At 33.0% G+C, this 15,487-nt stretch overlaps 2 protein-coding genes across 2 annotated transcripts in view; one reads left to right on the top strand and one right to left on the bottom strand.

The window, feature by feature from the left end:
- The window catches only part of LOC119607009, a 39,549-nt gene that overhangs the window by 1,338 nt on the left and 22,724 nt on the right, over window positions 1–15,487 (top strand). Inside the window, exon 2 of the mRNA XM_037960702.1 lies at window positions 8,502–9,184. Coding sequence (XP_037816630.1) covers window positions 8,895–9,184 — 290 coding nt within the window. The 5' untranslated portion in view covers window positions 8,502–8,894. The remainder of the gene's footprint in view (window positions 1–8,501; window positions 9,185–15,487) is intronic.
- The window catches only part of LOC119607008 (nucleoporin nup211-like), a 5,796-nt gene continuing 3,810 nt past the window's right edge, over window positions 13,502–15,487 (bottom strand). The window contains exon 2 of the mRNA XM_037960701.1: window positions 13,502–15,487. This exon is cut by the window's right edge and continues 962 nt beyond it. Within this exon, the coding sequence (XP_037816629.1) occupies window positions 13,703–15,487 (1,785 nt within the window). The 3' untranslated portion in view covers window positions 13,502–13,702.

The following is a 15,487-nucleotide window of genomic DNA, read 5'->3' as shown; positions in this document are numbered from 1 at the left end:
ATGATGTAGATAGATAGATCTAGAGATAGATAATAGATAGATTAGAGCTCATAGATAGATAGATCGATATAGATCGAGAGTAGCTAGATCGTTGACTCGCTCGAAGCCTAGCTCGGTAGTAGCTGATCGATAGATAGCTAGCTCGCTCGATAGCCCTGCTAGATAGCTATCGCTGATAGATAGCTAGATAGATAGATCGCCGCGCTAGCTAGTAGCTAGCTAGCTAGCTCGATCGCTAGCGTAGATCGATAGCTCGCTCGATCTGCTAGATAGCTCCTAGATCGCTCGCTAGCTAGATAGCTCGGCTAGCGCTAGATTCTCGATCGCTCGCTCGCATGCTAGCTAGCTCGCTCGCTGCTCCGCTGATCGAGTCGCTCGCCGTAGATCTCGTGTAGCTCGATCGCTAGTAGATCGCTAGCTCGCTCGCTCGCTCGCTCGCTCGCTCGCTCGCTCGCTCGCTCGCTCGCTCGCTCGCTCGCTCGCTCGCTCCGCTCGCTCGCCCGCTCGCCCGCTCTCGCTCGCTCGCTCGCTCGCTCGCTCGCTCGCTCGCTCGCTCGCTCGCTCGCTCGCTCGCTCGCTCGCTCGCTCGCTCGCTCGCTCGCTCGCTCGCTCGCTCGCTCGCTCGCTCGCTCGCTCGCTCGCTCGCTCTCTCGCTCGCTCGCTCGCTCGCTCGCTCGCTCGCTCGCTCGCTCTCTCTCGCTCGCTCGCTCGCTCGCTCGCTCGCTCGCTCGCTCTCGCTCGCTCGCTCGCGCTCTCGCTCTCTCGCTCTCGCTCTCTCGCTCGCTCGCTCGCTCGCTCGCTCGCTCGCTCGCTCGCTCGCTCGCTCGCTCGCTCGCTCGCTCGCTCGCTCGCTCGCTCGCTCGCTCGCTCTCTCTCTCGCTCGCTCGCTCTCTCGCTCGCTCGCTCGCTCGCTCGCTCGCTCGCTCGCTCGCTCGCTCGCTCGCTCTCTCGCTCGCTCGCTCGCTCGCTCGCTCGCTTGCTCTCTCGCTCCCTCTCTCGCTCGCTCGCTCGCCTCGCTCTCTCGCTCGCTCGCTCGCTCGCTCGCTCGCTCGCTCGCTCGCTCGCTCGCTCGCTCTCTCTCTCGCTCCCGCTCGCTCTCGCTCGCTCGCTCGCTCGCTCGCTCGCTCGCTCGCTCGCTCGCTCCTCGCTCGCTCGCTGCTCGCTCGCTCGCTCGCTCGCTCGCTCGCTCGCTCGCTCGCTCGCTCGCTCGCTCGCTCCTCGCTCTCTCGCTCGCTCGCTCGCTCGCTCGCTCGCTCGCTCGCTCGCTCGCTCGCTCGCGCTCGCGCTCGCTCGCTCGCTCGCTCGCTCGCTCGCTCGCTCGCTCGCTCGCTCGCTCGCTCTCGCTCGCTCGCTCGCTCGCTCGCTCGCTCGCTCGCTCTCGCTCGCTCGCTCGCTCGCTCGTCTCGCTCGCTCGCTCGCTCGCTCGCTCGCTCGCTCGCTCGCTCGCTCGCTCCTCGCTCGCTCGCTCGCTCGCTCGCTCGCTCGCTCGCTCGCGCGCTCGCTCGCCTCGCTCGCTCGCTCGCTCGCTCGCTCGCTCGCTCGCTCGCTCGCTCGCTCGCTCGCTCGCTCGCTCGCTCGCTCGCTCGCTCGCTCGCTCGCTCGCTCTCGCTCGCTCTCTCGCTCGCTCGCTCCTCGCTCGCTCTCTCTCGCTCGTCTCGCTCGCTCGCTCGCTCGCTCGCTCGCTCGCTCCTCTCTCGCTCGCTCTCTCGCTCGCTCTCTCGAATGGATGCATGAAATTAGAAGAGAGATGTATGATAGACGACAGGTAGATGACAGTTAGATGAGAAATTAATAAGTGCTAAATGAGAGATAAATGGAAGGTAAAGGAAAGATATTTGTGAGTAAGATGGCAGATAGATGAGGGATAGGTTGAGATATATGATAGTAAAATGAGAGATATATGAAGAATAAGAGGAAGATAAATTAGAGACAAATGAGAGATAGCTGATAGGTGAGATATAAATAAGAGATTGATGATATATATGTAGATGGGTGATAAATTAGAGATAGATGGATTCTAGATGAGAAACAGATGAGGGATATATAAAAGATAGATGAGACATAGAGATATGATAGATAGCTAATAGTTGAGGGATAAATGAGAGAAGAAGATAGATGGACGCTAGATGAGAAATATGAAGATTAGGAAAAGATGGGCGATAAATGAGATATAGATGAAAGATAGAAGTGAGATAGATGGAGGCTAGATGAGAAATAGTTGAGGTATATATGAGGGATAGATAGGAGTTAGATAAGACATATAGAAACATAGATGGGCGATACATGAGAGATAAGTGAGATTTTGATTGAAATTATATGAAAAATAAATGAGATTAAGATGAGAGATGTATGTTATTAATTAGATATGGGATAGATGAGACTTATGTAGTAAATAGATAAGAGATAGAAGAGATCGAGATGAAATATTAATGTGAAATAAATAAGAGATATATGAGTAATTTTTGAGACGTAAATGAGAGATACATATGCATACATATGATAGAAGAGAGATATTTTAGAGATAGATAGATTATAGATAGAGATAGTTTGCTAATGGATGAACGATAGTTTGAAGATAGATAAGAGCTAAATGAAAGACATATGATAAATATTTTCTCTAGATTATGTTGAAAACCGATTTAAAGCTTAGATACTAAACAAACTTAAATGTTTTTAGCTGTTCATCTGAAGCAATTCTTTTTACAAAAGAAAGCTGTAACGAAAACGCCAATTTTACAACACATTTGGCAACATTATATCTCGATGACACTTTTCTGTGTTTTTTTTTTTATTTTTTCTTGTGTATTGTTGTTATTGTCATTTTTCACTTTTACACTTTTATTTTACTCCCACTAATTTGCTCTCGGAGCAAGTACACTTCTGCTCAAATGTGTTGGTGTTTGCTTTGGTTTTTTTTTTATTTTTTTTCAAACAGTGTAGTTGTTTTTGCTTTGTCATTGAATATTTGTTGTTTATTATTATTCTATGTAATTTGTTGTTGTTCAAAAGGGGTCATTTACGAAAAAAACCCCTTAAATGTTTAATTTTCAATGTTATATGAAATGAAAAGTTTTGTTTTGAAATTTATTTTACTTAAATTGAAATTGTCTAAAGATTTTATAAGCAGCAAGTAATAATTTATTTTGTTTTCTTAGCTTTTTGCAATATTTTATCAATTATCTAATGAATAACTCGTGTGTTAGTATTTGATGTTGGTTTTTTTTTTGCAATAGATACAAATTATTGTTTCGAGATGTAGATGACTAAATTGTTGAATTTTTTTTCTTTTCTTATTAAAAAACAATTGATGGCGATTGTTTTCTTGTTAGAAATGCTTTTATTGTTGTTATTGTTGTACAATTGATATATAATTTATTAAATTTAAATAAGATGATGCAAGTCTTTCAATAACATGTTCAAGTAATTTCTAAAATATTGTAAAATATCTTAGATTTGTTATAAAAAATGTTTTTAAGTTTAAATTTTGAGATTTGAAGTCTTAAATCGTATTTCGAATTTTTCGAACTTAATTTCGAAAATTCCAAAATGAGCCAAAATATTGCAAAAAATTTAAATTTTATTATAAAAAGCTATTCCAAGCTAAAATCTAGTATTTTATAGTGTTAAATTGAATTTCGAATTTTTCGAACTTAATTTCGAAATTTCCAAAATGAGCTAAAATTATGCAAAAATTCGCAATTTCGTTATAAAAATCAGTTTTAGACTAAAATCTAGTATTTTTAAGTGTTAAATCGAATTTCGAATTTTTCGAACTTATTTTCGAAAATTCCAAAATGAGCTAAAAATTTGCAAAAACTCGAAATTTCATTATAAAAAACAATTTTAAGCCAAAATCTAATATTTTTAAGTGTTAAATCGAATTTCGAATTTTTCGAACTTATTTTCGAAAATTCCAAAAATGTTTCAAATGACGGGAAATGTTGATAAAATAAGCTGCATTTATTGTAAAATGTATTTAAAGTTGAAATTTACTGATTTTAAGCCTAAAATCGAATTTCGAATTTTTCGAACTTAATTTCGAAAATTCCAAAAATGATTGAAATTACTAGAAATGTTTCACAATAGCTAAAGTTTATTGTTTTAAGAATTTTTAGGCTGAAATTTGGTAATTTATAATCTTTCAAATATCGAATTTTTCGAACTTAATATCGAAAATTCCCAAAAATACTCGAAATGACGGGAATGTTGCAAAAATTCTTAGTTTTATTATAAAATGTATTTATAAGTTCAAATTCGTTGATTTTAAGCCTTAAATCGAATTTCGAATTTTTCGAACTTAATTTCAAAAATAACAAAAATGCTTGAAATGGCTAGAATATTGCAAAAATTCTTAATTTATCAATAAAAAGCTGTTTTAGCCTTAAATTTAGTATTTTTAAGCTTTATAACGAATTTCGAAGTTTTCGAACATAATTTCGAAAATTCAAAAATGAAGCAAAAAGTTGCAAAAATTCGTAATTTTTTTTATTAAAGTAAGTTTTAAGCTAAAATTTTGTATCTTAAAGCGTTAAAACGATTTTCGAATTTTTTGAACTTAATTTCGAAAAAAATCGCTCAAATAAGCTTTAAATATATAAAATTTCAAAATTTTATGGCTTTTCACATTAAATTTCGAAAACTTTTCTAAGTTTATTAGCATTTTTTTTTTACATTTTTAAGCCCACTGTATTCACAGCTATCATTTTGGGGTTATCGTTATATTAATGCACTGTTGTTTTTTTCCTACAATTCTGATTTCTAAGCTTTGCTTTGTTAAATTAAATAATTTCTTTCAAACTCGCTAACACGTGCTGATAATGTGATAATTTAGCTCTTCCTCACTCTCGCTCTCTCACTCTCTTATTCGCTGTCTTTCTGTCTTTTTAAGCTTTCTGCTGTTTTTTTACAAATATTTTTTATTAAATAATTTTATGGAGCAAATATATAAAAAAATTATTATTGTAAAAAAAAGGCTTATCTTATCGCCGTCTGTGTTTTTTACTTACTATATGCAGTCGCCTTTAACTGTTATAATATTTTTACACTAAATTACAAATTGTTTTAGGTTTTTATTTAATACAACATACATAGATAAGGTTTTATTAATATTTTGTTTATTGAAATACAAAAATTTATTATTAACAATTGTTAATTTAGACAATTAAATATCTATAAAAGTGATAAATAAAAAGCTTTTAATACCCCCTTCCCTTACTCTACTCTCTTTCTTGCTTTTTAAAGTTATTAACTGTAAAAAAGTAACTGTCAAAGTAATAGCGAGAGAGCTCTTTAGAAGGAGTGTGTATGAGTGAAAAAGAGAGGTAACAAGGCTTTATAATGGAGAGTGCAAATGTTTTTATATTTCAAGTACTTTTGCGCCTTCACACAACTTTTAACATCCAGTATAGAAGAGAGTTAAAGGTGTTGTTTGTGTGTCGTTATAATATAAATCTCAATGATGACAATTTAAAGAAATAAAAGAGGAGGTAAAAGCGCAAAAATTATTACTGAACTAGTACTGAACTAGAACAGAACTAGAACAGAACTAGAACTGAACTAGTACTGAACTAGAACAGAACTAGAACAGAACCAGAACAGAACCAGAACAGAACTAGAACAGATCTAGAGCAGAACTAGAACAGAACTAGAACAGAACTAGAACAGAACTAGAACAGAACTAGAACAGAACTAGAACAGAACTAGAACAGAACTAGAACAGAACTAGAACAGAACTAGAACAGAACTAGAACAGAACTAGAACAGAACTAGAACACAACTAGAACAGAACTAGAACAGAACTAGAACAGAACTAGAACAGAACTAGAACAGAACTAGAACAGAACTAGAACAGAACTAGAACAGAACTAGAACAGAACTAGAACAGAACTAGAACAGAACTAGAACAGAACTAGAACAGAACAAGAACAGAACTAGAACAGAACTAGAACAGAACTAGAACAGAACTAGAACAGAACTAGAACAGAACTAGAACAGAACTAGAACAGAACTAGAACAGAACTAGAACAGAACTAGAACAGAACTAGAACAGAACTAGTACAGATCTAGAACAGAACTAGAACAGAACTAGAACAGAACTAGAACAGAACTCGAACAGAACTCGAACAGAACTCGAACAGAACTAGAACAGAACTAGAACAGAACTAGAACAGAACTAGAACAGAACTAGAACAGAACTAGAACAGAACTAGAACAGAACTAGAACAGAACTAGAACAGAACTAGAACAGAACTAGAACAGAACTAGAACAGAACTAGAACAGAAATAGAACAGAAATAGAACAGAAATAGAACAGAACTAGAACAGAACTAGAGCTGAACTAGAGCTGAACTAGAACTGAACTAGAACTGTACTAGAACTGAACTAGAACTGAACTAGAACTGAACTAGAATTGAACTGAACTGAACTAGAACTGATTTAGAACATAATTAGAACTGAACTAGAAGTGAACTTGAACTAAACTAGAACTGACCTAGAACTGATTTAGAACAGAATTAGAACTGAACTAGAACTGAACTAGAACTGAACTAGAACTGAACTAGAACTGATTTAGAACAGAATTAGAACTGAACTAGAACTAAACTAGAACTGAACTAGAACTGATTTAGAACAGAATTAGAACTGAACTAGAACTGATATAGAACTGAACTAGAACTGAACTAGAAATGAACTAGAACTGAACTAGAACTGAACTAGAACTGAACTAGAACTGAACTAGAACTGAACTAGAACTGAACTAGAACTGAACTAGAACTGGACTAGAACTAGAACTGAACTAGAACTGATCTAGAACTGAACTAGAACTGAACTAGAACTGAACTAGAACTGAACTAGAACTGAACTAGAACTGAACTAGAACTGAACTAGAACTGAACTAGAACTGAACTAGAACTGAACTAGAACTGAACTAGAACTAGAACTGAACTAGAACTACTGAACTAGTACTAAACTAGAAGTGAACTAGAACTGAACTAGAACTGAACTAGAACTGAACTAGAACAGAACTAGAACTGAACTAGAACTGAACTAGAACTGAACTAGAACTGAACTAGAACTGAACTAGAACTGAACTAGAACTGAACTAGAACTGAACTAGAACTGAACTAGAACAGGACTAGAACAGAACTAGAACTGAACTAGAACAGAACTAGAACTAGAACAAGAACAGAACTAGAACAGAACTAGAACAGAACTAGAACAGAACTAGAACAGAACTAGAACAGAACTAGAACAGAACTAGAACAGAACTAGAACAGAACTAGAACAGAACTAGAACAGAACTAGAACAGAACTAGAACTGAACTAGAGCTGAACTAGAGCTGAACTAGAACAGAACTAGAACAGAACTAGAACAGAACTAGAACAGAACTAGAACTGAACTAGAACTGAACTAGAACTGAACTAGAACTGAACTAGAACTGAACTAGAACTGAACTAGAACTGAACTAGAACTGAACTAGAACTGAACTAGAACTGAACTAGAACTGAACTAGAACTGAACTAGAACTGAACTAGAACTGAATTAGAACTGAACTAGAACAGAGTTAGAACAGAACTAGAACAGAACTAGAACAGAACTAGAACAGAACTAGAACAGAACTAGAACGGAACTAGAACAGAACTAGAACTGAACTAGAACAGAACTAGAACAGAACTAGAACATAACTATAACAGAACTAGAACAGAACTAGAACATTACTAGAACAGAACTAGAGCAGAACTAGAACAGAACTAGAACTGAACTAGAATTGATTTAGAACTGAACTAGAACTGATTTAGAACAGAATTAGAACTGATTTAGAACAGAATTAGAACTGAACTAGAACTGAACTAGAACTGAACTAGAACTGAACTAGAACTGAACTAGAACTGAACTAGAACTGAACTAGAACTGAACTAGAACTGAACTAGAACTGAACTAGAACTAAACTAGAACTGAACTAGAACAGAATTAGAACTGTACTAGAACTGATTTAGAACAGATTTAGAACTGAACTAGAACTAGAAGTAAACTAGAACTGAAGTAGAACTGATCGAAAACTCAACTAAAAAAATTAAACTAAAATTTAACTAAAACTGAAGTTTTTGCGTTTTTTTTTTTTAAGATAAAACCGCTTAATTGTTAACATTGCTTTTGCTTTTTTAATAATATTTTGGGTTTATGAAGGTTGTGTGTTATTTGCAAAATGCACAGTATTTTCTGATAAGGGGTGTAACCACTTTATCAGTGTAAGTTTAAGACTCAAAGCTAAAGCACGCACGGTGTATACATACGAAAATAACAACAAAAAGGAATATTTTTAATAAAAGAAGAAGAAAAAATAAAAGAAAAATAAGAAAATAATTAAAAATTAAATGAAAAATAATGAAAATTAACTAAAAAGTGTTTTCAATAAATAAGAAAAAAACTTTTATAGGAGTTTTTATTAAAAACAGTTTTGGAAAAGTGTTTTTAAGGCAAATTTTTGTTTCTTTCGTTTTAGCATTAAAGGGCCTATGGTCATTTACAAAAACATAATGTGTTAATTATGCTGGAAAAAAGTATTAAACAAAATTAATCCTATAAAATTAACCCCTCCACAAGTTTTCAATACATTACGGGCCCGAAAAACAAAGCAACAGTTTGTTATTAGACTTTTGATTAATAACAGCTGTTAACGAGAAAACAATAACAAGAAAACAACTACACCAGAAAACAAAAACACACTCTAAAGAAAAAGAAACTCCAAGAATACACTGTAACACTTCCTACGAAAACTTCCTCTCTCTACGTCTGTCGGTCTGTTTGTCGCTCTCCACGCTAACACCACACGTTTTTATTACGACAATAACATTTAACAGGAAAACAACAGCAACAACGACAGCAACAACAAAACATGGTGGCTTCGGGTGGTTTTAAACAACAATTGCGTACAAATCGCTGTTATGTTTCGTTAGCCTGCTCGATTGGTTCTATAAGTTTGGCCCTGGGCAGCCTTTTTCAAATACCCAATACCACGGATCGTATATCTATGCAACGTGGTTTATTCTTAACCTCCTTGGGTTTCATCTATTTCATTTCATTGACGGATTTTTGTAATAAATATTTGTTGGAGACAAAACATGGCATTAAATTTCGCAAGAAATATCGTCTAATGATGTCGGATGTTATGGATATGACTAATAAGTAAGTAACATAAACCATATTTTTCACCATATTTATAATTTTCTTTGAAAAACCAGCTTAGCGTATGAGTGTTGAAATAACAATCATACGTTTAGTTGTCTGTAAGTGAAAATCTTTTCTAAAGTAAGACTAAACTTTAAAAACTCTTTAACTTTAAAACTAATTACAATATTTAGATGAAATTTTCGTTAATATTAGAAAACATAAATACCTTTCAGTATAATCAGAACTATATATGAAAAGGTTGCCACAAAAAGCAATAACTAACAGCAAAGTTACTCCTTTTTTTTTTTTATAAAACCAACTCAATTTTAAAACAATATTCTTAATAGCTTTACTCTTTCCCTTATTTTCATAATCTTTTGATTACAATCAATTTCTATATTATTCCGACTTAATCCCCTTTACAAAATTGACCTTGACGCCTTATTTGACACGCCATAGAAGTCATGCCAACTAGACATTTATTATAAAATAAACTATTAATTTATTTGATTAAATACAAAAAAAACCTAAAGCCTAAATAAACTAAAAGCTTAAAAAGCTCTTACCCTTTAAACACACACACATTCATTTGTATGCAGTTCTAATAGCCCCCCAAAAAACTTCATTAGCATTAGAAAAACTAAAAGCCAGAACACCAAAAAAAAAATGGAAAAAATATGTGGGTGCAACTTTTTGTTTAAATAAATAAAATTAGTCCAAACATACCAACAAAAAAAAAAAAAATCAATAGGTGATAAAATATAAAAACAAAAATAACAAAAATTTGCTAAGAAGAAGCTAGAAGTTTGAGTCATCATTATCAGATATTCGAATAAAAGCAGCAAATCAATGGCAAATGCTAATAAAACAATAGGCAATAGTAAAACAGGAATAATTTTTATTACCATTTCATGGAGATCACTATAGGAAAGCTATAAAAGCAAAAGCGGATATTTTCACTTTTTTCTTTATTTGAAACACAAGAAAACCTTAATTCTAAAGCAACTTATATGTAGTTGGTTAGAAGCTTTTTTGTTAAAAGCTTCTTTGTAAAAACTTTTATAAAGTTTTTTTATTACTGAAAGCAATTTGGTTGAAAGCTTTTTAGTAGAAAGCTTTAATAAAGCTTTTAAGTGAAAAGCTTCTTATGGAAAGCTTCTTTATGGAAAGCTTTGATAAAGCTTTTTGATGAAAAGCTTTTTAGTGTAAAGCTTTTTGTTTAAAAGCTATTATAAACCTTTTTTAGACAAAAGCATTTTCAAAAGCTTTTATAAAGATTTAGAGATAAAAGCTTTTATAATACTTTTTGGTGAAAAACTTTTATGAAAATTTTTTATTAAGTTCTTTGGGGAAAAACTTGTATAAAACTTTTTCGGTGAAAAACTTGTTTAAAACTTGTTGGTGAAAAACTTGTATAAAGCGTTAAAGTGAAAAGCTTTTATAGAGCTTTTATTTCTTCAAAGTTAACAAGTTGATATCTATTAAGGCTTAATTTGTTAAGTGTTTGGTTAAAAACTATTAAAAGCTTTTGGTAATAAAAGCTTTTTAAAGTTTTTTAAAGAATTTTTGATAAAATAGGTTTTTAGATAAAAGTTTTCAAAAACATAAAAAGCTTCTAAAAAGTTTTTAGCTTAAAAGATTCTAAGAAGCTTTTTAGCTTAAAGCTGCTAAAAAGCTTTTTAACTATCTCATCTATCTATCTATCTATCTATCTATCTATCTAGCGAAGCGATGAGCGAGCGAGGAGCGAGCTAGCGAGCGAGCGAGCCAGCGATCGAGCGAGCGAGCGGCGAGCGAGCGAGCGTAGCGAGGAGCGAGGAGCGAGCGAGGCGCAGCGAGCGAGCGATCGAGCGAGCGAGCGAGGAGCGAGCGACGAGCAGCGAGCGAGCGAGGCGAGGCGAGCGAGCGAGCGAGCGAGCGAGCGAGGGGCGAGGAGCTGAGCGAGCGAGCGAGCGAGCGAGCGAGCGAGCGAGCGAGCGAGCGATCATCATCTATCTATCTATCTATATCTATCTATCTATCTATCTATCTATCTATCTATCTATCTATCTATCTATCTATCTATCGATATCCATCTATCTATCATATCTATCTATCTAATCTAATCTATCTATCTGTCTATCTATCTATCTATCTATCTAACTATCTATCTATCTATACTATCTATCTATATCTATCTATCTATCTATCTATTCTATACCCCTCTTAACAATGACGTAATTTTCAATTGCATTCATTTATTGCAACTACTTCAGAATAAGAACAAGTACCCTTTGAGTGCTGTATTGATTGCCTTTTAATTTATAACAAATATTTATTAATTATTAAATAAATTTTGATTTTTCTAGTTAAAAATAAACAATTAGGGTAATTGAAAAAACAGCTGAAATTTAAATGTCACCTCAATTAAATAGTTAACTTTGTGCTGTTAAGGGTACAATTGTATTTCACAAATTTTCATGATAACAAATCAGACAATTTTAATGGAACTCCGTCATGCATAAACATTTACAAAATAATCATTTCTACAAACTAGATAGATACACACATAAAGTGTTATGAAATTAATAATAAAATGTTAAATAAGTAGCATTTCTAGAGCAAATTGAATAAACAACTATATTCATGATAAAGTTTTCTGTAATAGATTTTGTTTAGGTGTAATTCATTTAATTCACACGTTTTTGTATTTTACTCTCTTTTCCAGTAACAAATATCGAATTTTCGTTGTAAATATTTTATTTAGCTTTTTATTGCAAATCATTCTCTGCTATCACGTTTTTGCTAATAATTTTAATAAATTTTCTGTTTTATTTGTTTAATTTTATAGCATATCAATTGTTTTAACTTTCCTCTCTTTTAGTCTACAGCTTGATAATTATCAAATGTTGTCGTTTATTGAAAAATTTTAATTATAATTAATTTAATTTGTTTCGTTTTTTTTTGGCAACGATTCAATTTAATTATAAAATGACGTATTTGTTTTGTTTCATTATTTGAAATAAAACACATTTTTTACGAAAAAAATAAACTTTAAAATTTTATTAATAAAAACAATTAAAAGAAATGTTGAAAATTTATACAAATCTATTCGAACAATTAAAAATATTGTTAAAGCCTGAAGCTTTCATAAAAGCGTTCTACTAAAAAGTTTTTCTAGATCTTTTTATTAAAAAGCTTTTCTAGAGCCTTTTATTAAAAAGCTTTTCCAGAACTTTTTATTAAAAAGTTTTTCTAGATCTTTTCCAGAACTTTATTGAAAAGCTTTTCTAGAGCTTTTTATTAAAAAGCTTTTTCAGAGCTTTTTATTAAAAAGCTTTTTCAGAGCTTTTTATGGAAAAGCTTTTATAGAGCTTTTTATTATAAAGCTTTTTTAGAGCTTTCTACTTCAAAGCTTTTTCAGAGCTTTTTATTGAAAAGTTTTTCTAGAGCTTTTTATTTAAAGTTTTAAAAAAGCTCTTTATTTAAATGTTTAAAGCTCTTAAAAAGCTTTTTGAATAAAAATCTTTTTGACTATGTGCTTTTAACTTTTTGAAAAATAATTTAGAAGCTTTAAGATTATTTGGTAAAAAGCTTTTAGGGTTTTTTAGTAAAACAATTTTATAAAACTTATTTAGTTAAAAGCTTTCTTTGTGCTTTGTTTCGTTAACAGCTTTTATGAGCCTGTTTGAACCACACTTTTATAAGGTTAACATATTTTAAGAGCTTTTATTAAACTTTAAAAGATATTTAAATTCAATGCTTTCAAGTTTAAAGCTTTTCAGTTAAAATTTTTTATTAAGCTTCTTAGATAAAACCTTTTTAGTTAAAAAAAATATTTTTTAAATAAAAGCTTTTACAAAGCTCTTAAAATTGCTTTTAGAAAGGCTTATAGAGTGTTTAGTTAAGAATTGTTAGGACGCTTTTAGAAATCATTTTAAATAAAAGCTTATGAAAAGTTTTTTAAATAAAAGCTTGTGAAAAGTTTAAAAAGTTAAAGCTTTTTTAAATAGAAGCTTTTGAAAGCTTTTTTTAGTAAAAGCTTTTTTGAATAATAGCTTTTAGAAAGTTTTTTTAATAAAAGCTTTTAGAAAGTTTTTTTGAATAAAAACTTTTAGAAAGCTTTTTTAAATAAAAGCTTTTTGAATAAAAGCTTTTAGAAAGCTTTTTTAAATAAAAGATTTTTGAATAAAAGCTTTTAGAAAGCTTTTTTTAAATAAAAGCTTTTTGAATAAAAGTTTTTAGAAAGCTTTTTGAATAAAAGCTTTTATAAAGCTTTTTAATAAAAGATTTTTTAAAAAAAGCTTTTTAAAGAAAGCTTTTAAAAAAGCTTGTAGAAAGCGTTTTAAATAAAAACTTTTAGGAAGCTTTTTAAAAAATACTTCAAAAATGTTTTTTTTTAATAAAAGCTTTTAGAAAGCTTTTTAGTTAAATAATTGCTTATTGCATTGTTAATCGCAAAATATTTCCAGTTTTAAAGCTTTTTACTTTAGACCTCTTCAAATTACCAAAACATGATTTTATTTTAAATGTTGAAGAACTTTTACAACAATGTCACAACTTTTTCTCTTTAGTTTTCCTTCTTTTCGTTTTTAACGTTTGAAAGCCCACATCTTCTAACACCTTTAAGGGATCTTTAGCGAATGCAAATTGTATTTTATTTAATTGTATTCTCGGTTTGGGTTTTCCTAAATTTGTTAATTTATCTAATGTTTTTGAATAGCAGGAACTGGTATAGAATTTTGAATTCTGTTTAAGCTTAAGAGAAGGCTTTTTAGCAGGTGACGATTTCATACCTTGAGTTTCTAAAGAACTTATCGGCAATTTCGGAGATTTCTCTTCACTTAACTTTTCTAATTTTGATTCTGGTTTTAATATATCCGAGCTGTTTAATTGTAAATCATTGCAAGCATTCATTTTGTTATAAAATTCAACAATGGTCACTGGTTTCTCTGGGCAAGCTTTAATTTTATTGGGATTTTCTTCATAAACTTTTAAATTTTCTTCTGTGTATATTTTGGGCTTCATATTTTTGGGGTATCGCTGTACTACCGACTGCATTAAATGATTGTAGGTCTTTATTGAAGTTATGGGACTTAAAGTTTTAACGCTTTTATTTGTCTTGTTTAAACTAATGTTAAATTCCCTTAAGCTTTTCATTTTAGCCTTCTTTTCCTCTGGGGTTTTTGTTTGCTTTAAAGAGCTTTTCATTGTATTGCGCAAGCTTTTCAAATGTACTCTCTTTTCCTGTTTAATCTGTTCCTCTGTAAAAGAGCTTTGGTTAAGCTCAACATTTTGTAAAGATATTGGTATTTTTTGAGAAGTTTTATTAGTTTCTACAGAGCTTTTTGCTTGAAGTTTAGTTTTAGTTTTAATTTCTTTCCCTTTAGCAGAGCTTTTAAAAGCTTTAGTTTTAGTTATATTTCTTATGTAATGTATTAAAACTGAATTTGTTTGTGGTAGAGGAATATCCATTCTGGATTTTGAAAAGCTTTTTGTTTTACTCTTCTCTAGTGGTTGAAATTTTGTAGCAGAGCTTTTGTTTAATTTAGTTAAGCATTCCCGAGAATTTGGTTCATTTTGCTGAAAATTTTCAATATTACTTTTCTCTTCTATTCCATTTACAGTTTGAGAGCTTTTAAGCTTTAATTTATCTTCACTTTTATAGAGAATGTTCGTTATGGAGCTTTTATCAGTTAATTTGGTTTTTACATCTGTTTTAGAAGGTTTATTGGTTTCAAGATCTGCTTTTGAATTAACTTTCTTAACTTGTCTGTTTGCTTTTGTCTCTTTAGAGCATTTAGCTTTAACATTAACTTGTTTTTCTTTAGATAACTTTTCAGCAAAGCTTTTTGTTTGTTTAAGTTTACTTTTACTAGCTTTTGTTTGATTTTTGTCATTAATTTTATATAAAGAGCTTTTAGATGCTTCTTGGCAGCTTTCTTTTATATTAAGCTTTTCTTTAGAACGTTTTTTATATAAAAAGCTTTTTGTTTTTGTTCTGAAATTTGTTTTATACAATCCCTTGGATGAACAGCTTTGATAATCTCGATCTTTTTTATTAAAATTTTTAATGTCACTTAAAGAGCTTTTTCGCTGGTCACAGCTTTTCATATTTGTAGCTTTTAAAGCTTTCGCTTTTGTACTACATAAAAAGCTTTCATCTTTCTTAACATTTTCTAAACTATCTAGTCTAGTGTTAAACTCATTTTTGGTTTTTGAGCTAGATAAAGAGCTTTTTTCCTTCTCTGCTTGTTCTAGCAAATGCTCAGTTATCTGGGAAGTTTGTAAATTCTCTGTCCGTCGTTTACTTTCCACATACGTTTGTGGCTCCTTTAG

This window comes from Lucilia sericata, unplaced genomic scaffold, assembly GCF_015586225.1.
Source record: "Lucilia sericata isolate MDLA Ls3-8-SP2 unplaced genomic scaffold, ASM1558622v1 Contig000644F_arrow, whole genome shotgun sequence".
Lineage (NCBI taxonomy): Eukaryota > Metazoa > Arthropoda > Insecta > Diptera > Calliphoridae > Lucilia > Lucilia sericata.
The sequence above is the reverse complement of the archived record's forward strand: the minus strand, read 5'-3'. Positions and strand labels throughout refer to the sequence as shown.